At 39.4% G+C, this 26,684-nt stretch overlaps 3 protein-coding genes across 6 annotated transcripts; 2 read left to right on the forward strand and 1 right to left on the reverse strand.

Annotated features, from left to right (window-relative positions):
- Nucleotides 1-1,749: 1,749 nt before the first annotated feature.
- On the reverse strand, nucleotides 1,750-26,630 carry LOC135340903 (cleavage and polyadenylation specificity factor subunit 1-like). Of its 3 annotated transcripts, XM_064537321.1 has the most exons (8): nucleotides 26,536-26,630; nucleotides 26,222-26,305; nucleotides 25,989-26,137; nucleotides 25,467-25,535; nucleotides 18,713-18,796; nucleotides 16,192-16,366; nucleotides 4,326-5,712; nucleotides 1,750-2,452 (listed from the first exon to the last, which is right to left on the reverse strand). In XM_064537321.1, exons 1-5 carry the CDS (start codon nucleotides 26,623-26,625, stop codon nucleotides 18,784-18,786), a joined length of 405 nt encoding a protein of 134 aa, XP_064393391.1. In that variant the 5' UTR covers nucleotides 26,626-26,630; the 3' UTR covers nucleotides 1,750-2,452; nucleotides 4,326-5,712; nucleotides 16,192-16,366; nucleotides 18,713-18,783. The 3 variants fall into 3 exon arrangements, with proteins under 3 accessions (XP_064393391.1, XP_064393390.1, XP_064393392.1); XM_064537320.1 differs by lacking the exon at nucleotides 1,750-2,452 and having other exon boundaries at nucleotides 4,269-5,712; XM_064537322.1 differs by lacking the exons at nucleotides 1,750-2,452; nucleotides 4,326-5,712; nucleotides 16,192-16,366 and adding an exon at nucleotides 16,772-18,277.
- LOC135340893 (uncharacterized) lies at nucleotides 5,826-9,745 on the forward strand. Its single transcript, XM_064537310.1, has one exon. It carries the CDS (start codon nucleotides 6,008-6,010, stop codon nucleotides 9,668-9,670), a length of 3,663 nt encoding a protein of 1,220 aa, XP_064393380.1. The 5' UTR covers nucleotides 5,826-6,007; the 3' UTR covers nucleotides 9,671-9,745.
- On the forward strand, nucleotides 19,546-23,500 carry LOC135340892 (uncharacterized). Of its 2 annotated transcripts, none has more exons than XM_064537308.1 (2): nucleotides 19,546-19,637; nucleotides 19,684-23,500. In XM_064537308.1, the coding sequence occupies exon 2, from the start codon at nucleotides 19,694-19,696 to the stop codon at nucleotides 23,354-23,356; it is 3,663 nt and encodes a 1,220-aa protein (XP_064393378.1). In that variant the 5' UTR covers nucleotides 19,546-19,637; nucleotides 19,684-19,693; the 3' UTR covers nucleotides 23,357-23,500. The 2 variants fall into 2 exon arrangements, with proteins under 2 accessions (XP_064393378.1, XP_064393379.1); XM_064537309.1 differs by having other exon boundaries at nucleotides 19,587-19,637; nucleotides 19,694-23,500.
- Nucleotides 26,631-26,684: the final 54 nt, after the last annotated feature.

Genomic DNA, 26,684 nt, shown 5'->3' on the forward strand with positions numbered 1-26,684 from the left:
GCATGTGGTATGAGTATCAATGTATTCTTTATAGCTGGGACTCATGTTCCAAAAACAAGCGGTTGGGTTGTTGTTGGAAATCCTTATTTATGTCAGAAAGTATCCGCAAATTTTACAGCAATTTCAGATGGACAAAACCAACAAAATGCTATAATTGATTGTGAGTCAGGTCACCCAATTAGCTTTGTGTTTCTTCAACTTCTATCTTTAACTTTTAAGAAAAACATTGAGCTACAAAATTGCGGTTTTAAATTATCGTTCAAGGAAGGATATAATGGCCCACAAGCTCTGAAAGAAACCACATCATCAGTAGTAGTCATGAAAATACCCGAGTTGGTAATTGCTAACATCAATATCACTAGCAGCAGAGGAGCTGGTATGATCATTATTCTAACAGACTGCCACAACAGTGTAACGCTAAATGATATCGTTATAGACGGTAGCAATCATACCGGAAATACTTTGCTCAGAAGTAACTTGTACGTAATGATGTTTAGTACATCAGAAAACACATGTAGGGAACCCACAACTATCTCAATAACAAATTCTACATTTTCAAATGGAATTGGTAGGTGCTTAAAGAAGATTTCAATATTCAGGTGCTCCTCCGGTGGACTAACACTTTCTTTGATAGCGGGAAACTTACCTGAAGTAAGTATATCGATAAACAGGTGCAACTTTATGGACAATAAAGCTCATAATGGCAGCGGTATCAGAGTGTTCATGCAGTACACAAAATGTAGAGAGCTAACTCGCATTTATATCACCAACTCAACGTTTTTAAGGAATACATGTACAGCCATAGAATATGGTGGTGGCATTGCAATAGATGCTAAAGAAATATTGGTTTTGAATATAATTATCTGAAACAGTGTTCAGATATAACTCAGCTAAATTTGGTGGTGCAATATACACTTCACATAAAATTATAGATTTATTATTTGACAAGTGCACTTTCATAGGCAATGAAGCTGGACTCGGAGCAGCTATAAATTCAAACAACGACTATCCAGAAATCAGTAATTGTACATTCGAACACAACACATGCACTGTTACAACAGATAAAGAGAGAGAAAAAACTGGTACAATTCATGTCAAAGACGGGAGAATTCTGCTTATCAAAGATGTTAAAATTACTGGTAATGATTGTAGAGGTATTTACATTCATGATATGAGACTAAAACTGTCTGGAACAAACGTAATTAACGGTAACCATGCTCGGGAGTCAGATGGCGGGGCTATTCTGTTCCATTGTTCAGTTAGTAGTACAAGCACTGTTAACTTTGATACGTCACTCACTACCCTGAGTATAATCAACAACACAGCGGACGGTTATGGTGGTGGTATTGCAATTCGTCGTGATTGTAAGGATTATGAAAATTGTTTTTTTAGAAATGAACCAAAAGAAAAAATTAGAATTACTATGACACACAACTTAGCAACGAAAGGAGGTGATGCAATTTATGGAGGCTATCGCTATCTAGAAAACTGTAATTTGTGGGACATTTTTGATATCACAGAGAGAAATACATCATCAGCTGTTTCTTCTCCACCGAACAAAGTGTGTATTTGCTCTGACGATTTCCCACAAAAACACACTTGTTCACACTCCATGCAACTAGACACTTATCCAGGACAGAGGTTCCAAGTTCCACTAGTGTGTGTGGGGTATTACAACTATTCCTCCCCTTGCAAAGTACAAGCACATTTAGAGACAAGTATCGCAAGTATTGCTGATGAGACAATCCTTCAAAATATTGCCAAAGAATGCAAACAACTGTACTACTCAATAGAAACTCAACAAACAAACTATACTGAAACACTGAGTCTAACAATAGTCCAGGAACAAGACTCTAATTACGAATGGATCAACCAAAACCAAATAATACCAACAGTAATTGAGATTAGAATTAAAGCATGTCCACCTGGTTTTACACAAAACAATAATCCCCCAAAATGTATCTGCACAGACTATCTAGCATCTAAAGGAATCACATGCAACATTGACGATGAGCGACTGCACAAGACATCCTCCATGTGGGTCGGAAACTATTCAGGGGACGTTGTTGTGCATCAAGTCTGTCCATTCGATTACTGTAAGAGCAACTTCACCAAAGTCGATCCTTTCAACCAGCAAGAGCAGTGTGACTTTAATCGCAGTGATGTATTGTGTGGAGCTTGTCGACCTGGGCTCAGTCTAGCCCTGGGTACATCGCAGTGTAAAGAGTGCTCTAATATCAACCTTCTTTTATTGATACCATTTGCACTGGCAGGAGTCGTCTTGGTTGTTCTTTTACTCATATGTAACCTCACTGTTTCCACAGGAACTATCAACGGCCTCATCTTCTACGCCAACATTGTACGAGCCACACAAACTGCTTTCTTTCCAGTTGGCACTGATAACAAATTTGTGAGCATTCTCTCTGTCTTTGTTGCCTGGTTGAACCTTGACCTGGGCATAGAAACATGTTTTGTGAATGGACTGAACACATACTATCGTACATGGCTACAATTTATCTTTCCTTTATACATTTGGACAATAGTAGGCCTGCTAATCTTAATCAGCCGCTACTCTATCAAAGTCTCTAAATGGACAGGCTCAAACACAGTATCAGTTCTAGCTACACTCTTCCTACTATCGTATGCTAAACTATTGAGGACTACTTTCGATACCTTTTCATCGACCACTCTCACAGACGTCAACAGTACGCCCACCACCTTCTGGCTGCTCAATGGCCGCTACACATTCCTCGAGTGGCCTCACAGCTTGCTCTTTGCAGCTGGCCTGTTCATATCATTAGCACACATACTGCCGTTCACTATCCTGTTATTAACGGCACCTGTTCTGCAGCGATACACACACTACAAGTTATTACGATGGGTCAACAACCAGTGCTGTCATTAAAATAGACATTACTATGATTATCACTAGCAAATTTATTGCTTGCTTTCCGGATACGTTTAAAGACACAGCTGTTAGTATAACGAGCCTAGCTAGCAGTAGTAGTCCAGTCCAATAGCGAGACTTGACTCTGTAAGGACCTTGATAAGCATCCAGTAGAGGCTTTAACTTGTATTCAATATAGGAACAAAGCTCTATAGAAGCAAACTACCAAATTTCCTGGAGCTATTTTTTCTGGTAAATCTTCTGCTACTAACTGCCACGTCACTGTTTCTACAGTCAAACCAGACTGATAAAATCAGCGGAGAAAGTATAACAATCTGTTGTATGGTGGGTAGTGCATTCGCTATGTGTGGCCTCATCTTAGCTTATCACTGCTACGTTGTATGTCAGAGAATAGAAGCCATCAAGAGGTTAAAATCTAGATTTATTTCGTTTCTAAAAGGGCCTCGGAATCGAGCACTAACTAATGATGACATCATCAGTGGCCCCCCACATAGCGCACCCCCCACAGTCACAGAGGTTGATTTGAGGGAACTGTTACTAGAGGATAACTAAATCATTCAACTCAATCATAATTATGAATGCACACGAACTACACGACTGTAGAAGTTGTACACATACTAGAATGATACGATAAGAGTATCATATTTACAGGGACAAACTACTGACATGTATAAATATAATAAGGACTTTCATCCTCTAGCTTGTATGGTGTGAAACAGTTCAGCACACACTTGTATATAATGAGTATTGTTATTAAGTTCAGTTACTCTTTTGTTTTACACACATCAATTAAATACAAAGATGTTACCGATCAACAATATTTAAACTTTGGGAAATAGATGAACAATACTGTGTTTATGTATCATGAAAAGGTGTGTACATAAACAGCACACTTCAACCATAACATAACGTGTATATAATTCTAAACATTAGTTATGCGTGATAGTATAACTGTGCAAGCGGCTACCATGTCTCTATTGCACAATCATTGTCTTTTATTTGAGGCTGGTACAATCGAAATCGCGGTGTTAATTAATTGAGGAAATAAAAATCGCGCAACGTTTTCGTGTGCTTAAAATTGGCCAAAACGCAATATTTTATGCTCACAAACCACTAAACGGTAGCTATAGATCAGCTAACAACAAGGTCAAATGTACAGTATTGCACTGTAACAAATAACCAGCTAGTGTTCATGTAGGCCGATGTCAGCGCGAACACACAGATTAGGAAACAGAAGTCTATCAGACTTATTCAATACCATTGTACAATTTGTACAGTTATGTAGATCCTATAATACAATAATTATGCAGTCATGCAAGTGCTTGTACAGTACAATCTTGAGTGAACAACTGGTAGTATTCAGGACAAAACTGATTCTAACATTTAAGGGAGTAACTGAAATATACCTGTCCTTCACCGTGCTGAAGCGCAGCTGCAGGTGTGAGAGGTGTTGCCGCTGGTCACAGTGGAAGGCCGTGTAGATCACCAACTCCTCTTCTATGAGGGCCACTATTCGAGGGTGTCCCCCGAGTCCAGTCATCAGTAACCCTCACTCACCCTCGTCTCAGAGGGGTGGAGTATCGGAGCACCAGAGCTGGAGGAAAATACATGTTTATTTGGTAAAATGAAAGTAGTATATCAATCTGCTAGTATGGTGGGTAGTGCATTCGCTATCAAGTGGCTAGCATCGAGAGTTGTTTCATCTCTAAAAAGGCCTCGGAATCGAGCACAAACAAATTAATGATGACATCATCAGTGGCCCCCCACATAGCACACCCCCCACAGTCACAGAGGTTGGTTTGAGAGAACTGTTACTAGAGGATAGGTAACTCGACTCAATCATAATTATGAATGCACACGAACTACATGACTGTAGAAGTTGTACACATACTAGAATGATACGATAAGAGTATCATATTTACAGGGACAAACTACTGACATGTATAAGGACTTTAATCCTCTAGCTTGTATATGGTGTGAAACAGTTCAGCACACGCTTGTATATAATGAGTATTGTTATTAAGTTCAGATACTCTTTTGTTTTACACACATCAATTAAATACAAAGATGTTACCGATCAACAATATTTTATAAACTTTGGGAAATAGATTAACAATACTGTGTTTATGTATCATGAAAAGGTGTATACATAAAGAGTATACTTTATGCAACCATAACATAACGTATATATAATGCTAATTATGCGTGATAGTATAACTATGCAAGCGGCTACCATGTCTCTATCGCACAATCATTGTCTTTTATTTGAGGCTTGTACAATCGAAATCGGAGCATTGATTAATAAAAATCGCGTAACGTTTTCGTATGCCCAAAACTCAATATTTTATGCTCACAAACCACTAAACGGTAACTATAATAGATCAGCTAACAACAAGGTCAATGTATACTGTATTGTAGTGTGACAAATAACCAGCTAGTGTTCACGTAGGCCGATGTCAGCGTGAACACACACAGATTAGGTTCAATACCATTGCTGTACAATTATGTAGTAAATTAACCCTACAATACAATAAGTATACAGTCATGCAAGTGCTTGCACAGTACAACCTTGAGTGAACAACTGGCAGTATTCTAACATGGGAGCAACTGAAATACATGTCTCTCTCACCTTGCTGAAGCGCAGCTGCAGGTGTGAGGGGTGTTGCCGCTGGTCACAGTGGAAGGCAGTGTAGATCACCAACTCCTCTTCTATGAGGGCCACTATTCGAGGGTGTCCCCCGAGTCAAGTCAGCAGTACCTCACTCACCCTCGTCTGAGAGGGGTGGAGTATCGGAGCACCAGAGCTGGAGGAAAATACACATTATTTAATATACATACTATAAAAACACTGTATAAAATTATTACTCTTTAGGTTGTACACACATCACACACAAAGATGTTACCGATCATTTTTGATAAGTCAATAGATTTTGGGAATGAGCTGAACAATACTCAATTGACAATTCCATGCTACTCTGATTCACTATGAAAAAGTATGCATACAAAAACACAAATTATACACTTCGACAATAATCAACATACGTAATTATAAATAGCTAGATCAGCTAATATCAAGGTCAGACGACACGAAAGGTAACAATGGCTACTAGAGCACAGTTTTCTTCACTCATTGTTTTGCTCTCTCTGGTTCTGACCTCCCCCACTAACTGCTGGACCAATGGGGTGACAGTCGAGTATTGGGTGAGACCAGACACAATGTCAGAGTGCCCCCACTCCATACCACAACACCAGTGTGTCACTATAACAGATCTGGTGACTAACTCCACAGACACAAGCATCAATGGTGGTATGAGTATCAATGTATTCTTCATAGCTGGGACTCATGTTCCAAAAACAAGCGGTTGGGTTGTTGTTGGAAATCCTTACTTAGATCAGAAAGTATCAGCAAATTTCACAGCAATTTCAAATGGACAAAACCAACAAAATGCTATAATTGATTGTGAGTCAGGTCACCCAATTAGCTTTGTGTTTCTTCAACTTCTATCATTAACGAAGAAAAGCATCGATCTACAAAATTGTGGTTTTAAATTATCGTTCAAGAAACAATATAAAGACCCATACTCTCTGAATGAAACCATATCATCAGTAGTAGTCATGAACGTACCCGAGCTGGTAATTGCTAACATCAATATCACTAGCAGCAGAGGAGCTGGTATGATCATTATTCTTTCAGGCTCCTACGATAGTAACATGATAACGCTAAATGATATAGTTATACACGGTAGCATTCCCACTGGAAATAATAAGTTCGGAGGCAACTTGCACCTAATGATGTCACAACGAAAAACACTTAGAAAAACCACAACTATCTCAATAACAAATTCTACATTTTCGAATGGAATTGGTAGGTGCTACACGACACTTGAGTGCCCCTCTGGTGGACTAACACTTTCTTCGACAGGAGAGAGCCTGCCTGATGTAAGTATATTGATAAACAGGTGCACATTTATAGGCAATAAAGCTGCAATTGGGGGTGGTATCAGTTTATTCATGCAACCATATCATAGACGGCCAAACTTATCGAGAGAGAACACTAGCATTTATATCACCAAGTCAATGTTTTTAAAGAATACAGCCAGCCGTAGTGGTGGTGGCATTTCAATAGATACTCACGGAATAAATTTGACTATATCTGAAACAATGTTCAGACATAACGCAGCTGGATTTGGTGGTGGTGCAACAAGCACTAGATATTATATAGAATTATCTTTTGACAAATGCACTTTCATAGGCAATGAAGCTAGACGTGGAGGAGCTATCAATTCAATCCAGGACTTTCTAAATATCAATAATTGCACATTTATACACAACACATGTACAGCTACAATAAATACAGCTAGAATACATACTGGTACAATTCGTGTCATAAACGGATTCTCTCTATTCATTCAAGATGTAGAAATTACCGGCAATGATTGTAGAGGTCTTTACGTTATTGGAGTAGGACTAAAACTGTCTGGAACCAACATAATTAACAGTAACCATGCTTGGCAGTCAGATGGCGGGGCTATACTGTTTCAATGTTCAGCTTCAACTTATACTGCAACTTTTGTCGAATTTGATACACAATCACCCACTACCCTCAGTATAATCAACAATACAGCAGACGGTTATGGTGGTGGTATTGCCATTCGTCATAATTGTAGGGGAAATGCATACAAACCTTGTTTTTTTATAAATGAACCAAATGATAAAATAACAATTAGTATGAAACACAACACAGCAACGAAAGGAGGTGATGCAATTTATGGAGGCAATCTAGAAAACTGTAATTTGTGGGACATTTTTGATATCACAGAGAGAAATACATCATCAGCTGTTTCCTCTCCACCAAACAAAGTGTGTATTTGCTCTGATGACTTCCCACAGAAACACACTTGTTCACACTCCATGCAACTAGACACTTATCCAGGACAGAGGTTCCAAGTTCCACTAGTGTGTGTGGGACAGTACAACTATTCCTCCTCTTGCAAAGTACAAGCACATTTAGAAAAAACAAGCATCGCAGATATTGCTGATGAGACAATCCTTCAAAACATTGCCCTAGAATGCAAGCAACTGTACTACTCAATAGAAACTCAACAAACAAAATATACTGAAAGACTGAGTCTAAAAATAGTCAAAGAACAAGACTCTAATATTAATTTCAAATGGAGCAACCAAAAAATACAAACAGTAATTGAGATTAGAATTAAACCATGTCCACCTGGTTTTACACAAAACGATAACGGCAGAAAATGTATCTGCACAAATTATCTAGCACTTGAAGGAATCACATGCAACATTGACGATGAGCGACTGTACAAGACGTCCTCCATGTGGGTCGGCAACTATTCAGGGGACGTTGTTGTGCATCAAGTCTGTCCATTCGATTACTGTAAGAGCAACTTCACCAAAGTCGATCCTTTCAACCAGCAAGAGCAGTGTGACTTTAATCGCAGTGATGTATTGTGTGGAGCTTGTCGACCTGGGCTCAGTCTAGCCCTGGGTACATCGCAGTGTAAAGAGTGCTTTAATACCAACCTTCTCTTATTGATACCATTTGCACTGGCAGGAGTTGTCTTGGTTGTTTTTTTATTCATATGTAACCTCACTGTTTCCACGGGAACTATCAACAGCCTTATCTTCTATGCCAACATCGTACGAGCCACACAAACTGCTTTCTTTCCAGTCAGCACCGATAATAAATTTGTGAGTATTCTCTCTGTCTTTGTTGCCTGGTTTAACCTTGACCTGGGCATAGACACATGTTTTGTGAATGGACTCAACACATACTATCGTACATGGCTACAATTTATATTTCCTTTGTACATTTGGACAATAGTAGGCCTGCTAATCTTAATCAGCCGCTACTCTATCAAAGTATCTAAATGTACGGGCTCAAACACAGTATCAGTTCTAGCTACACTCTTCCTACTATCGTATGCTAAACTATTGAGGACTACTTTCGATACCTTTTCATTGACCACCCTCACAGACGTCAACGGTGGTACGCCCACTACCCGATGGCTGCTCGATGGCCGCTACATATTCCTCAAGTGGCCCCACAGCTTGCTCTTTGCAGCTGGCCTGTTCATATTATTAGCACACATACTGCCGTTCACTATCCTGTTATTAACGGCACCTGTTCTGCAGCGATACACACACTACAAGTTACTACGATGGGTCAACAAGTTAAAGCCTCTACTAGACGCTTATCAAGGTCTTTACAGAGTCAAGTCTCGCTATTGGACTGGACTACTACTGCTAGCTAGGCTCGTTATACTAACAGCTGTGTCTTTAAACGTGTCCGGAAAGCAAGCTGTCAATTTACTAGTGATAATCACAGTACTGTCTATTTTAATAGTGACACTGGTTGTATTCGGAATAGCAAAGCTCTATAGAAGTAAACTATCAAACTTCCTGGAACTATTCTTTCTGGCAAATCTTCTGCTACTAACTGCCGCATCACTGTTTCTACAGTCAAACCAGACTGATAAAATCAGCGGACAAAGTATAACAATCTGCTGTATGGTGGGTAGTGCATTTGCTATGTGTGGCCTTATCTTAGCCTATCACTGCTACGTTGTATGTCAGAGAATAGAAGCCATCAAGCGGCTAACATCAAGAGTTGTTTCATCTCTAAAAGGGCCTCGGAATCGAGCACTAACTAACGATGACATCATCAGTGACCCCCAACATAGCACACCCCCCACAGTCACAGAGGTTGGTTTGAGGGAACTGTTACTAGAGTATAGCTAATCATTGACTCACAAACATTGCAAACACACTTAAATTAGCTAGTTCATTTAGTCGAAACAATTATATTTCAAGTTTTATTAGGAAACAAGTAAAAATAGATAATATATATAACCCTCACAATTGTCAATGCATGCATGCACACCTAGACTGAGTACAAGGGTACAGCACAACGATACCTATACATCACAAGGATGCCTTACAGAGTACAAGGGGAGGTACAAGGACCTTCTGACGCAACGTACAACGCAATAATTATGAGTTCAGCTAGACTACCTTATTTTGTGAGAAATTGTCTGAGCTTGAAAACTTAATTTGGAGACACTAATAGGTGCTAGATATAAAGGGGACAAATGGAGTAGATCTATTATACAAAAGAGCAAGCTGAAGCCTTGTTTCTCATTTGGTAACATACACTTCTCATTGTAACGGGGATTTTGTAGTTGATATCATATCCCTTAATAGAGCCACAAAGACTACAATCGTATCAATACGTGTTGGGGTATGAACATACGTGGAAACATAGGTTGTTGAATTTGTGTATGATACGCAGCTGTAGAAAATATCAAATGCAGCTGCAAAGCAAAAAGATGAGGCAACGATAAACAGTACAGTGTTAGATATAAAAACCAACACTAAAAACAGCTTCGGAAGGTTAACAAACATCAGCTACAAGGGATTATAGTTTCAGTTACATATAAAAGAATCACAGAGACAATCGTCTGCTATAGCTGGCAACTGAATAAGAAGGTATAAGGAGTTGCACATTTGTAGTTACTTGATGCATGCTACGCTAACACAGATGCTTCTCTTCATTCTGCTCTCTCTGGCTCTGACCTCCCCCGCTAACTGCTGGACCAATGGGATGACAGTTGAGTATTGGGTGAGACCAGACACAATGTCAGAGTGCCCCCCACTCCATACCACAACACCAGTGTGTCACTATAACAGATCTGGTGACTAACTCCACAGACACAAGCATCAATGGTGGTATGAGTATATCAATGTATTCTTCATAGCTGGGACTCATGTTCCAAAAACGAGCGGTTGGATTATTGTCGGAAATCCTTACTTAGATCAGAAAGTATCTGCAAATTTTACAACAATTTCAGATGGACAAAACCAACAAAATGCTATAATTGATTGTGAGTCAGGTCACCCAATTAGCTTTGTGTTTCTTCAACGTCTAGCTTTAACTTTGAAGAAAAACATCGAGCTACAAAACTGTGGTTTTAAACTATCTTTCAAGGAACAATTTAAAGACCCATACTCTCTGAATGAAACCATATATATTATCCGACTAGAAAAACATTTGCAATGTGAAAAATTGCTAGGATTGGCCAGGGGAACCACAAAAAAGTGTGGAAACAAGAAATCCGACGAGAGCATAACTCCAATCCGTTACAACGTCAATCACATGTACCAATAATTATAATATAAATACGCAATTTTACTGGTGGGGTGATGACCAATCCTTTTATTATACATCCATTTTAGAATGTGCGCATATAATTATGATGATTTGTGATGAATTGATGTTCCTAATACATGCAGTATTGAGAACAGGTATACACACAGTCCATCCATGCGTAGTAACATGCACGGACCGTACTGGTGACCTAATATGGTGGATGGAAGCTGGTAGAGATGGACCTGGAACACAGTCTATATACTATGTATTGTACATGTTCATGACGTTGTAACGGATTGGAGTTATGCTCTCGTCGGATTTCTTGTTTCCACGCTTTTTTGTGGTTCCCCTGGCCAATCCTAGCAATTTTTCACATTGCAAATGTTTTTCTAGTCGGATTCCCTTTCTTTTTCAATACAAGTGGAACGTCAAGAGGCAGTACAGAAGTTCAAGAAGAGAAGACAGGACTAATCAGATATCTTCTCGAATATCTCTGGACTAATAATTATACTGAGTAATATTGCTTGATATTATGTTGAATTTGTGAATCAGTATTAAATGACAGCCATTTTAAGAGCATGATATATATAGCCAGTGCATATAGCATGCTTGTCAGAGAAAGGGAGCTGGAGCTGAACAGTGTGAAGAAAAGCAACACCTCCAGGCTCTGGAAAAGCACTGCACTGATTTTAGGCGCACGGTTTCTTAGCCACGCCTATCTGCAATTGCTGAGTCATTAAAGATGGCGGAATTGTCTAGGTAAGAGAAATAGAGAGACTGAGAGGTCATCTGCCTCGTGGAAGCAATCGCAAATCTGAAGAAGCGCTTTGTAATCCAGGTTGTAGCCGTTTGGAAACCCTGTGCAGAATGTCCTGGAGAGGGCTGTACTTGGAGTAAATGCTGGGCAAGAAACTTACTCACTTACTTACTTAGTCAGTCAGACAAAGAGCGGTGAAACGTCGAAATAGTGCAATTTTTAAAATGACAATATTCATACATTTAAAACGTTCATGGATTATGAAATGAGAGATACAAAGAGAGAAAAGGCTAAATAAACTATCTGTCCATTCAGTTTCTTAATGTGGCCTTTCCCTGCAGAGATAGAACAGTTTGAACATGAGTCAAAATAATTGAAATATTGCTAAACACGGGCAAACCCACTGCCAATCCTATGTAAAACCTACTGGTTTTACTAATCAGTAGTAGTCGTGAACATACCCAAGCTGGTAATTGCTAACATCAATATCACTAGCAGCAGACGAGCTGGTATGGTCATTATTCTAACAGACTGCCACAATAGTAACATGGTAATGCTAAACAGAATTGTCATACACGGTAGCAATCAAACTGGAAATACTATGTTCGGAGGCAACTTGTACATAATGATGTTTAGTATGTCACAAGATAACACACTCAGGAAACCCACGACTATCTCAATATCAAATTCAACATTTTCAAATGGAATTGGCAGGTGCTTGACGAGATTCAGGTGCTCCTCCGGTGGACTAACACTTTCTTTTATAGGGGAAATCTTATCTTATGTAAGTATAATATTGATAAACAGGTGCAAATTCATGAGTAATAAAGCTCATAGTGGTGGTGGTATCAGTCTGTCCATGCACTACGTAGAATATACAGAGCTGGAGAACACTCACATTCGTATCACTAAGTCAATGTTTTCAAGGAATACAGCCGAGGCAATTGGAGGTGGCATTGCTAAAAGAATAGATGCAATAGTGTCTTGGGAACTAAATTTGACCATATCTGAAACAGAGTTCAGATATAACTCAGCTGTATTTGGTGGTGCAACATACAGTTCATCATTTATACGGAGTTATCTTTTGACAAGTGCACTTTCATAGGCAATGAAGCTAGACTCGGAGCAGCTATCAATTCAAATTACGACAATACAGAAATCAGTAATTGCACATTCATACACAACACATGCACAGCTACAACAGATGAAGAGAGAAAGGAAACTGGTACAATTCATGTCATTATTATACGGGGTATCTCTTTTCATGGAAGATGTTGAAATTACCGGCAATGATTGCAGAGGTATATACATTTATGATAAGAAACTAAAACTATCTGGAACAAGCGTAATTAACGGTAACTATGCTCGGGAGTCAGATGGCAGGGCTATACTGTTCGATTGTTCAGCTAGTGGTACAAGTTTTGTTAGATTTGATACAACGTCACTCACTACCCTCAGTATAATCAACAACACAGCAGACGGTTATGGTGGTGGTATTGCAATTCGTAATTGTGGGGGAAAAGTTTGTTTTTTTGGAAGCGAATTTGTTGATGAAGTAACAATTACTATGAAACACAATTTAGCAACGAAAGGAGGTGATGCAATTTATGGAGGCTGATTAAAGAACAATGTAAACTGTGGGAAATTGTTCATATCACGGAGAGAAATACATCATCAGCTGTTTCGTCTCCACCAAACGAAGTGTGTATTTGCTCTGACGACTTCCCACAGAAACACACTTGTTCACACTCCATGCAACTAGACACTTATCCAGGACAGAGGTTCCAAGTTCCACTAGTGTGTGTGGGACAGTACAACTATTCCTCCCGTTGCAAAGTACAAGCACATTTAGAGAAGACAAATATTGGTAGTATTGCTGATGAGACGGTCCTTCAAAACATTGCGCTAGAATGCAAACAACTGTATACTACTCAATAGAAACTCAACAAACAAACTATACTGAAACACTGAGTTTAACAATAGTCAAGGAACAAGACTATAATTATTATTGGAGCAACCAAAAAATACCAACAGTAATTGAGATTAGAATTAAAGCATATCCACCTGGTTTTACACAAAACGATAATGCCAGAAAATGTATCTGTACAGACTATCTAGCATCTAATGGAATCACATGCAACATTGACGATGAGCGACTGCACAAGACATCCTCCATGTGGGTCGGTAACTATTCAGGGGACGTTGTTGTGCATCAAGTCTGTCCATTCGATTACTGTAAGAGCAACTTCACTAAAGTCGATCCTTTCAACCAGCAAGAGCAATGTGACTTTAATCGCAGTGATGTATTGTGTGGAGCTTGTCGACCTGGGCTCAGTCTAGCCCTGGGTACATCTCAGTGTAAAGAGTGCTCTAATATCTACCTTCTCTTATTGATACCATTTGCACTGGCAGGAGTTGTCTTGGTTGTTCTTTTACTCAAATGTAACCTCACTGTTTCCACAGGAACTATCAACGGCCTCATCTTCTACGCCAACGTTGTACGAGCAACACAAACTGCTTTCTTTCCAGTCGGCACATCATCAGTGACCCCCCACATAGCACACCCCCCACAGTTACAGAGGTTGATTTGAGGGAAGTACTACTAGAGGATAACTAAATCATTCAACTCAATCGTAATTATGAATGCACACGAACTACACGACTGTAGAAGTCAGGGGCGATCCTAGGATTCAGTCAATGGGGGTGTTCATTGCGCGCCGCAAAAAATTGACCACGCCCACTTCCTGGGGCCACGCCCCTTTTAGTGCCATCAGCAAGTCAAGAATGTTTATGACCAGAAGCTCAATTCGCTTGGGATGGCAAACTCTAGCCAACTCTTCTTAAGGTATGTCAAATGTCATGCAATCATGTCTAGTCTAGTCTCTGTGTAAATGAGAAGTGTAAGTGATGATAAACGTTTGTTCCTTTGCTTGATCTGACGACAGTCTTGATTCTTTTCTTTTCAGGCCACTAAAAGATTGATCAGCTTACCAGGAGGTGACAGGCAGCGTACAAAGTATGACCACCAGTACCTTGATGTTGAGGAAAAGAGACTTTGTAGTTTACATTGCGAACTATTAATGTTATTTATTGTACATACATGTAGGCTTAATTATATAATTATACTATACATTCATGTACCTCATGTACCTGGATCCAAGAACCTTGTTGTGCTGCATGTTGTGGGGCAAGCTCAAGTGTTCGATACAGCAAACCACTTCCTGCTGCCTAGCCTTATTATTGAGCCCCTCCCCACTCTTTGCTAGTTCCCATGGATATCCCAGTAACAATGATCCAAGAAAAGTAAGTTTTTTAGGCCAGCTTAGCTAGCTAGCTAGATCTAAAACTGGTATAAAGTTATTGTAACTATCACTATTAAGCTGTAGATAGCTGCAGTAAGTGTAGCTTCCTTCTAGCCAGCCAGTGATGGTTGAACTATCTACTTGAGCTTCTCTGAGTCTGGATAGGGTGCTGGAGCACCAGAGTCTGGATGGGGGTGCTGGAGCACCCTAAGCACCACCCTGTGTACGCCCCTGGAAGTTGTACACATACTAGAATGATACGATAAGAGTATCATAATTATTTACAGGGACAAACTACTGACATGTATAAATATAATAAGGACTTTCATCCTCTAGCTTGTATGGTGTGAAACAGTTCAGCACACACTTGTATAAGAGTATTGTTATTAAGTTTAGTTACTCTTTTGTTTTACACACATCAATTAAATACAAAGATGTTACTGATCAACAATATTTAAACTTTGGGAACAATACTGTGTTTATGTATCATGAAAAGGTGTGTACATAAACAGCACACTTCAACCATAATATAACGTATATATAATGCTAATTATGCGTGATAGTATAACTATGCAAGCGGCTACCATGTCTCTATCGCACAATCATTGTCTTTTATTTGAGGCTGGTACAATCGAAATCGCGGTGTTAATTAATTGAGGAAATAAAAATCGCGCAACGTTTTCGTATGCTTAAAATTGGCCAAAACGCAATATTTTATGCTCACATAGCACTAAACGGTAACTATAGATCAGCTAACAACAAGGTCAAATGTACAGTATTGTACTGTGACAAATAACCAGCTAGTGTTCATGTAGGCCGATGTCAGCGTGAACACACACAGATTAGGAAACAGAAGTCTATCAGACTTATATTCAATACCATTGTACAATTTGTACAGTTATGTAGATTCATATGTAGATCCTATAATACAATAATTATACAGTCATGCAAGTGCTTGTACAGTACAACCTTGAGTGAACAACTGGTAGTATTCAGGACAAAACTGATTCTAACATTTAAGGGAGCAACTGAAATACACCACTCCTTAATTCACCTTGCTGAAGCGCAGCTGCAGGTGTGAGAGGTGTTGCCACTGGTCACAGTGGAAGGCAGTGTAGATCACCAACTCCTCTTCTATGAGGGCCACTATTCGAGGATGTCCCCCGAGTCCAGTCATCAGTACCTCACTCACCCTCGTCTCAGAGGGGTGGAGTATCGGAGCACCAGAGCTGGAGGAAAATACATGTTTATTTGGTAGAATGAAAGTAGTATAACAATCTGTTGTATGGTGGGTAGTGCATTCGCTATGTGTGGCCTCATCTTAGCCTATCACTGCTACGTTGTGTGTCAGAAAATAGAAGCCATCAAGCGGCTAACATCAAGAGGTGTTTTGTCTCTAAAAGGGCCTCGGAATCGAGCACTAACTAATGATGACATCATTAGTGGCCCCCCACATAGCACACCCCCACAGTCACAGAAGTTGATTTGAGGGAACTGTTACTAGATGATAGCTAATCATTTACTCACAAACATTGCATGCACAGAAATAAACGAACTTAATTTAGCTAGTTTTACTGTAGCTAGTTCATATAGTAGTATTAGGAGATCAAACCCACAATTGTCAATCCACACCGTGTATTCCCTAAGATACCTTATAGATAAGAGTACAGTGGGTACAGCACAATGATACCTACATACATCACAAGGATGCCTTACAGAGTACAAGGGGAGGTACAAGGACCTTCTGACGCAACGTACAACGCAATAATGATTGAGTTCAGCTAGACTACCTTATTCTGTGAGAAATTGTCTTAGCTTTAACAATTAATTTGGAGACACCAACAGGTTCTTCTTAATAAGGGGACAAATGGAGTATATATAATTATTTATACAAGAGAGCAAGCTGAAGCTTTGTTTCTCATTTGGTAACAAACACTTCTATATATACAGGCATCTGAATATTTTTTTTGTAAGGCAGAGATTTTTGTATAGTTGACATCACATCCCTTAAACAGAGCTATAACAATCGTATCAATATAGGTGGGGTGAGGGCATGAAAATACATTGAATGGTGCATAGGTTGTTGAATTTATATGATACGCAGCTGTAGAAAGTATCCAACAAAGCAAAAAGGATGAGGCAACGATAAACAGTACAGTGTTAGATAATTATAGATGAACACTATAAATGAGCTTCTGAAGGTTAACAAACATCAGCTACACGGAATTAGTTTCAGTTACGTTTCAAAGGTCACAAAGAGAATCTTCTGCTAGCCAAGGTATAAGAATTAAGGCAAGAGTTGCACATTTGCAGTGACTTGATGCATGCTAGGCAAATACAGATGCTTCTCTTCTTTCTGCTCTCTCTGGCTCTGACCTCCCACGCTAACAGAGTAGTAGCCCCTAATTATACTTGAATTATTTTATGCAGTTAATAACGAAAAACGATTTGGGGTGTGGCCAAAATGGAGAGGCTTCTCTAGGTTATAGTTAGAACATGGGCACGAGGTATCTATGTATGTGTTATAGTGTCCCAAATCCCGAGAACTTGCCCGTATGGAATGCCGTTTGTAACAAAAATCAGAGGCTCACAATATGCGTTCTGAGCTCTTCGCGACGCGTTCTGAACTGTACATTAGTAGCAAGCCTCGCAACGCGTTCCCAAATTCTCGCGACGCGTAGCAGAACAAAATCACGTGATGATACCTAGCCACGTGGCTGCAGCAATAAAAATCAGTAACAGCTCACATCATGGGACCAGTACCGGAGACATCAAGATTTAACAGGAGGGAGATCTTGCACTGCAGCTGGAGGGTTTAGATTGTCAGGCATCCTAAATTCGTCGATCCAAGTATTGCGGTAGGGAATTGATTGGTTAAACGGGCAGTAAATATCCCACTAGGCAGTTAGGCAATGATGATGGATGCTATAAGATGGCCTGAAGGATCTGCAGAGATTGATGCCTATCGGCACGCCCCCCACAATAGGAGCAATGTGGAGTGGTCCATACGACTCTTGCAGCTCAGCGTAAGGAGTGCAACCATGCAGTTAAATGAATAATAGGCAGTGGAAGTCTTTCAAGCTCCTCAAGCCTTGCCTCAAGCATCAAATCTCACAAGAGAGAGAAAGGTTGCAATTCACCTGTAAGAAAAAAAGATCTGTAGAGGACAAATTTATACTGTTCATGTCGTTTATTTTCCAATTTTTCAATTGTTAGAAATTATTGTCAAAAACAGACTGAAAAACTTAGGTGAGAGTTTCTTGAATAATAGGGAAGGAAGTGAGAAAAAAATTTTGCAAAATTGATTGCTCAGGCCTAGTAGTGGCAATGGGCACATGGCTCCATTGATAGGTTTTTACTCACAATAGTCAGCCTGAGACTTTCAGACACAATGTAGTATTAATACTTGTATAGTTTGCAAAACCTATAGACTATACACTATAAATTAACGGTGAAAGTTTGTACTTCAGTGCTCTAGTTATAGGATCTGCAGCATCACTATTCACCTGCAGTGAACATGTGCATTCCCCTCACCACACACACACAAATCCCTCTGGACAGTGCATGGTATATACCTTCAGGAAAGCGTTGACATGACTACCAACATTAAAGTCCCCACGTCTGGTCAGGAACAGCTAGCCCACCATCACTCTCGGGCGCTGAATAGACAACGATAAAGATAAAGAGTTCTCATGAGTCTACTTCACCACAACCATCTCTATAATTATAATATACTGTATAGCGGGTTATTTTTGAGGCACTACATTTTCATAGATTCATAATTATGACCACAGTAGAGACTTTCAACCGAAAGTTAACCAATTTTCGAGGCACTAAATTTTCGAGGCTCGAGGCAATCCTCAAAACCTCGAAAATGTAATGCCTCAAAAATAACCTATACAGTACAAGATTTCAAATGTTCGGGATCGTGAGTGAGATCCTTAAGGGTCCAGCAATTGGCATTAACACCAAAGTTAAATAGCACAATACTATTTATGTACGTATAGCTGTTAAAATATCAATGAGGCAAAGACAATCGTATTATAGTGTTAGATAAACACACAAACATGAAAATCACATCTAGCATAATAAACATCAGCTACATGGGATTACTTTCAGTTACAAGTACAAAGGATGCACAGAGACATGCAATCGTCTACTAGCCAAGGAAACTGAATAAAAAAGGTATAAGAGTTGCACATTCGCAGTATACTTTATGCATACTATAGGCCTACACAGATGTTTCTCTTTTTTCTGCTCTCTCTGGCCCTGACCTCCGGCCCCTGCTAACTGTTGGACCAATACTATTTATGTACGTATAGCTGTTAAAATATCAATGAGGCAAAGACAATCGTATTATAGTGTTAGATAAACACACAAACAGGAACATCACATCTAGCATAATAAACATCAGCTACACGGGATTACTTTCAGTTACAAGTACAAAGGATGCATAGAGACATGCAATCGTCTGCTAGCCAAGGAAACTGAATTAAAAAGGTATATAAGAGTTGCACATTCGCAGTATACTTTATGCATACTATAGGCCTACACAGATGTTTCTCTTCCTTCTGCTCTCTCTGGCTCTGACCTCCCCCGCTAACTGCTGGACCAATGGGACGACAGTCGAGTATTGGGTGAGACCAGACACAATGTTAGAGTGCCCCCACTCCATACCACAACACCAGTGTGTCACTATAACAGATCTGGTGACTAACTCCACAGACACAAGCATCAATGGTGGAATGAGTATCAATGTATTTTTCATAGCTGGGACTCATGTTCCAAAAACGAGCGGTTGGATTGTTGTTGGAAATCCTTATTTAGATCAGAATGTATCAGCAAATTTTATAGCAATTTCAGATGGACAAAACCAACAAAATGCTATAATTGATTGTGAGTCAGGTCACCCAATTAGCTTTGTGTTTCTTCAACTTCTATCTTTAACTATAAAGAAAAACATCGAACTACAAAATTGTGGTTATAAAATATCATTCAAAAAAATATTTAATGGTCCACTATCTCTAAATAAAACCACGTCATCAGTAGTAATCATGAACGTACCTGAGCTGGTAATTACTAACATCAATATCACTAGCAGCAGAGGAGCTGGTATGATCATTATTCTAACAAACTGCCACAATAGTAACATGGTAACGCTAAATGATATTGTTATACACGGTAGCAATCAAACTGGAAATACTATTATCGGAGGCAACTTGTACCTATGGATGTTTAGTATGTCACAAGAAAATATACTTAGGAAACCCACGACTATCTCAATAACAAAGTCTACATTTTCGAATGGAATTGGTCGGTGCTTGACGGGATTTACAGTATTCGGGTGCTCCTCTGGTGGACTAACACTTTCTTTGCCAAATAAAAACATACCTGATGTAAGACTTAGTATATTGATAAACAGTTGCAAATTTATGGACAATAAAGCTCATAGTGGCGGTGGTATCAGATTATTCATGGAGCACTCATATTTTCAGCCAGTTAGTTCGACAGATAACATTCACATTCATATCACCAAGTCAATTCTTTTAAGGAATACAGCCGAGGCAATTGGTGGTGGCATTGAAACAGATACTGAAGGAATAGATTTGACCATATCTGAAACAGTGTTCAGATTTAACTCAGCTGAAGTCGGTGGTGCAGCATACAGTTTATCTAGAGACTTCTCTTCCGTATATTTTGACAGATGCACATTCATAGGCAATGAAGCAAGATATGGAGCAGCTATCAATACAAAACAAGACCGCATAAAGATCAGTAATTGCACATTCATACACAACACATGCACAGCTACAACAGATGAAGAGAGAAAGGAAACTGGTACAATTCATGTCATAAACAGGATAACTCTTTGCATGGAATTTGTCGGGATAACTCTTTTCATGGAAGATGTTGAAATTACCAGCAATGATTGTAGAGGTATTTACCTTTATGACATGGACCTAAAACTGTCTGGAACAAACGTAATTAACAGTAACCATGCTCGGCAGTCAGATGGCGGGGCTATACTGTTTGATTGCTCAACTTCTAGTGCAAGTTTCGTTGTATTTGATACACAGTCAACTACTCTTAGTATAATCAACAACACAGCAGACGGTTATGGTGGTGGTATTGCAATTCGTCATGATTGTGGCCATGGACTTCAACGTTGTTTTTTTAAACTACCAACACAAAAAATTAGTATGAAACAAAACACAGCAACGAAAGGAGGTGATGCAATTTATGGAGGAGAGCTAAAACACTGCGATTTATGGGATATCCTTGATACGGAGAGAAATACATCATCAGCTATTTCCTCTCCACCAAATGAAATATGTATTTGTTCTGATAACTTCCCACAGAAACACACTTGCTCACACTTCATGCAACTAGACACTTATCCAGGACAGAGGTTCCAAGTTCCACTAGTGTGTGTGGGACAGTACAACTATTCCTCCCGTTGCAAAGTACAAGCACATTTAGAGACAAGTATCGCAGATATTGCTGATGAAACAATCCTTCAAAACATTGCCAAAGAATGCAAACATCTGTACTACTCAATAGAAACTCGACAAACAAACTATACTGAAACACTGAGTCTGACAATAGTCAAAGAACAAGACTCTAATTACGAATGGAGCGATCAAATAATACCAACAGTAATTGAGATTAGAATTAAAGCATGTCCACCTGGTTTTACAACGAAAACAAATGCTAGAAAATGTATCTGCACAGATTATCTAGTGTCTAAAGGAATTACATGCAACATTGAAGATGAGCGACTGTACAAGACATCCTCCATGTGGGTCGGCAACTATTCAGGGGACGTTGTTGTGCATCAAGTCTGTCCATTCGATTACTGTAAGAGCAACTTCACCAAAGTCGATCCTTTCAACCAGCAAGAGCAGTGTGACTTTAATCGCAGTGATGTATTGTGTGGAGCTTGTCGACCTGGGCTCAGTCTAGCCCTGGGGACATCGCAGTGTAAAGAGTGCTCTAATATCAACCTTCTCTTATTGATACCATTTGCACTGGCAGGAGTCGTCTTGGTTGTTCTTTTACTCAAATGTAACCTCATTGTTTCCACGGGAACTATCAACGGCCTTATTTTCTACGCCAACATTGTACGAGCCACACAAACCGCTTTCTTTCCAATCAGCACCGATAACAAATTCGTGAGCATTCTCTCTGTCTTTGTTGCCTGGTTGAACCTTGACCTGGGCATAAACACATGTTTTGTGAATGGACTCAACACATACTATCGTACATGGCTACAATTTATCTTTCCTTTGTACATTTGGACAATAGTAGGCCTGCTAATTTTAATCAGCCGCTACTCTATCAACGTCTCTAAATGGACGGGTTCAAACACAGTATCAGTTCTAGCTACACTCTTCCTACTATCGTATGCTAAACTATTGAGGACTACTTTCGATACCTTTTCATCGACCATTCTCACAGACGTCAACAGTACACCCACCATCCTCTGGCTGCTCGATGGCCGCTACACATTCCTCAAGTGGCCTCACAGCTTGCTCTTTGCAGCTGGCCTGTTCATTTTATTAGCACACATACTGCCGTTCACTATCCTGATATTAACCGCACCTTTTCTGCAGCGATACACACACTATAAGTTATTACGATGGGTCAACAAGTTAAAGCCTCTACTGGATGCTTATCAAGGTCCTTACAGAGTCAAGTCTCGCTATTGGACTGGACTACTACTGCTAGCTAGGCTCGTTATACTAACAGCTGTGTCTTTAAACGTATCTGGAAAGCAATCCGCCAATTTGCTAGTGATAAGCATAGTACTGTCTATTTTATTAGTGACACTGGTTGTATTTGGCATAGCAAAGCTCTATAGAAGCAAACTATCAAACTTCCTGGAGCTATTCTTTCTGGCAAATCTTCTGCTACTAACTGTCACATCACTGTTTCTACAGTCAAACCAGACTGATAAAATCAGCGGACAAAGTATAACAATCTGCTGTATGGTGGGTAGTGCATTCGCTATGTGTGGCCTCATCTTAGTCTATCACTGCTACGTTGTATGTCAGAGAATAGAAGCTATCAAGCGGCTAACATCGAGAGTTGTTTCATCTCTAAAAAGGCCTCGGAATCGAGCACAAACAAATGATGATATCATTAGTGGCCCCCCACATAGCACACCCCCCACAGTCACAGAGGTTGGTTTGAGAGAACTGTTACTAGAGGATAACTAATCATTGGACTCAATCATAATGCATGGAACATACGTACTATACATGTTAGAAGTCGTAAACTAGAACACACATATACCGGTATATAGATCTAGCGTTTATAAACACACACGTACTACATGTAAAAGTTTATTTGTATGACACCAACTTAGAGACAAACTTGCACAAAAATGCTACCATTCAAGAAAGTCAAATAAACTTTGGGAACGATTAATTTACAATTCTATGCAATTCTGATTCACTATCGGTATGAAGGTATGTACATAGAACACAATAATCATATCATATATAAAGTGCTAAACATTTATGCCTAACAGTATAACTAACGACATTTATGCGAGCGGCTACCATGACGTATACATTTGTATTGCACAATCATTGGTTTTTATTCGAGGCTTGTATAATCAATCCTTATTGAAAACACAGCGTGAAATAAATTAATCGCATAAATAATAGAGAGCATTCACCCCGTGCGTGACATAACGGACACGTGATAAACTTTTTATCGTAATGACCTTAACATTATAGGGAATGATCGTGAATCAGGGAATATAAAGCAACGATTAAATCGATTAGAAAACAATGTTTTTGTCGCCTTCGATGATCACATAAGTTTCAACTATTGTTTCAATAGCAGTTAAAGCAGTCCATGAAAGTGTCTAGTTCACTCAAAAAAGCTCATTTTTTGTCCACACACACCAATCACTCTCACCTATAATAATCGCATAACGTTTTCGTAGGCTTAAAATTGGCATATTATTTCTAGCTCTCAACGGTAGCTAAATAAGCTAACAAAGGTTAGATTTAAGTTGTTTTGTCTCTAAAAGGGCCTCGGAATCGAGCACTAACTAACAGTGACATGATCAGTGGCCCCCCACATTTTATTAGCACACATACTGCCATTCACTATCTTGTTATTAACAGCACCTGTTCTGCAGCGATACACACACTACAAGTTACTACGATGGGTCAACAAGTTAAAGCCTCTACTAGATGCTTATTACAGAGTCAAGTCTCGCTATTGGACTGGACTACACTGATAGCTAGGCTCGTTATACTAACAGCTGTGTCTTCAAACGTATCTGGAAAGCAAGCAGCCAACTTGCTAATGATAAACGTAGTACTGTCTATTTTAATGGTAATACTGATTGTATTTAATAAAGGAACAAAGCTCTATAGCTATCAAACTATCAAACTTCCTGGAGCTATTCTTTCTGGCAAATCTTTTGCTACTAACTGCCACATCACTGTTTCTACAGTCAAACCAGACTGATAAAATCAGCGGACAAAGTATAACAATCTGCTGTATGGTGGGTAGTGCATTCGCTATGTGTGGCCTCATCTTAGCCTATCACTGCTACGTTGTATGTCAGAAAATAGAATTTATCAAGCGGTTAACATCGAGAGTTGTTTCATTTCTAAAAAGGCCTCGGAATCGAGTACTAACTAATGGCGACATTATCAGCGGCCCCCCACATAGCATACCCCCCACAGTCACAGAGGTTGATTTGAGGGAACTGTTACTAGAGGATAACTAATCATTAACTCACAAACATTGCATGCACACTGTAATCATGTAAACATTGTACACAAAACTAGAGGACACACGTCACCATGCATGCACATCTTTTTTTTACATCCTCCTTTTGTGTTATAGTATAAACGGTATTTTATAATTATAACGTGAGATACATGAAACCATTCTATATAGCACTTAGGCTATTATGTGCTATTGAAGCTTTGCTATCAATATTACAGCCATGTGAGATTTGAAGTAAAAACCTCTATGAATCCCATATTTGAAATCTTGGGACTTAAGAGTGAAAGTATAGATGTGAATCAAACCCTTATTATACAAGACCGCAAGGGCAACTGAAATTATGAGCACAACGGAGTACTCAAGGACTACCTTTAATCCATGTACTCCAATTTAACCGATATATTTTTGATTTTGGCTATTTCTGCAAACGAGAATAAAATCGCAAAAATTTATACTCGCAGATAAATCAACAAATCAAACAAATTAACAATCAACTTGTGAAAATATGTCACCTTAAGATATTTAGGTATATGCATTATACAATTTCACTAGACCATTGTAGATATAGCTTACCATGTCTTCCAAAAGTTGACGTTGTAGTTGGGCAGAGTATAGGTACTGTGTGGTAATAGCATCACAAGACTGGTACATGATGGGGAGTAGATTAGGAACGATCAACCTTGTATGCATCAATTCAGGTATTACTACCTTGCATCATATAATTATATAGCCAATACCAATTTTTGCAGTAAAAAGAGCCCATCTAGGTAATAATCACACAAAAGTGTACACCTTGAATGCTGCTACATGTTATGGCAATAAGTACATGTAATAGAACATGCATGTATATATACGAACTTGTACATGATAAAACTCAACAAATAAGAGGGACTTCCTCAAAGAGCTAAAACCACTTGCTAAGGTTTTGTAAATAATTTTTGTTGCTCTAAAAATAGAGTTCTGATGTCAAATTTTAACGATTTAGCTCTTTTGAGATGATGTACAAATTTGAAATAGTCTCATTTTCGCACAGGGCAAAAATTGACCTTTTATTAAGATACAGTCTTAAATAAAGTATCAACCTGCATTCATTACCCCGGAGTGAGTGGTGTGACTGGAGTGGGGTTGTAGAGGATGGGGGTGTGCTTGAAGGGGATGACAGCCAGGTGGCTTCCATACATCAACATGGCCGCACACCGCCCCTCGGGGTCAAAGCGCACACAAGACCGATGAGACACACCTCCCTGGAATGACAGTAAATGATTTTGAAATCTGAAGGCCCGTAAATTAGTTGAGGGTCTCAGAGGTAAACTGGTTTTTTGGCTCACCTTGATGTCGTCCTCGAACTGATGTAGAGAAACCACTTTAAGATCGTTTTTACACGGGTCATACTCCACCAGGGCTAGGGACAGCTGCAGGGGAGGGACCCAATTATGGGGGGTGGGGCTGCAATGATTGTGTCAGTCTGTATGCATATCATCAGGAGTACTGCACTCCTGATATCATGTCATGTACTAGCAAAAATGTATGGCAACAAATATAATCACATCTATAGTTTGGTATTGTACGACACCTTTGCATCTCTGAAGGGAGTCTCACTCTCTCCATACACTGCACATTGCAATGGAGATGGTATACTCACCAAATTGAACCAGTCGACATCCTGCAAGTTGGGCCTGGGCTGCAACACAACATGTTGCTGATTATAGGATCTAGGAAGCACAGAAACCATTGTATGTGAACTCTGACCTTTTTTGCAGATCCACCCATTATTCAGTCATGCATGCAAAA

Source organism: Halichondria panicea, chromosome 9, assembly GCF_963675165.1.
Source record: "Halichondria panicea chromosome 9, odHalPani1.1, whole genome shotgun sequence".
NCBI lineage: Eukaryota > Metazoa > Porifera > Demospongiae > Suberitida > Halichondriidae > Halichondria > Halichondria panicea.

Coding starts and splice junctions, on each gene's coding strand:
- LOC135340893 (XM_064537310.1), top strand. CDS start 6,008: ATGGCTACTAGAGCACAGTTTTCTTCACTCATTGTTTTGCTCTCTCTG.
- LOC135340892 (XM_064537308.1), top strand. CDS start 19,694: ATGTTTCTCTTCCTTCTGCTCTCTCTGGCTCTGACCTCCCCCGCTAAC.
- LOC135340903 (XM_064537321.1), bottom strand. CDS start 26,625: ATGGTTTCTGTGCTTCCTAGATCCTATAATCAGCAACATGTTGTGTTG. Junction 26,306..26,535: donor ATGTCGACTGGTTCAATTTG/GTGAGTATACCA, acceptor CCTCCCCTGCAG/CTGTCCCTAGCCCTGGTGGA. Junction 25,536..25,988: donor GTCACACCACTCACTCCGGG/GTAATGAATGCA, acceptor ATCATGTACCAG/TCTTGTGATGCTATTACCAC.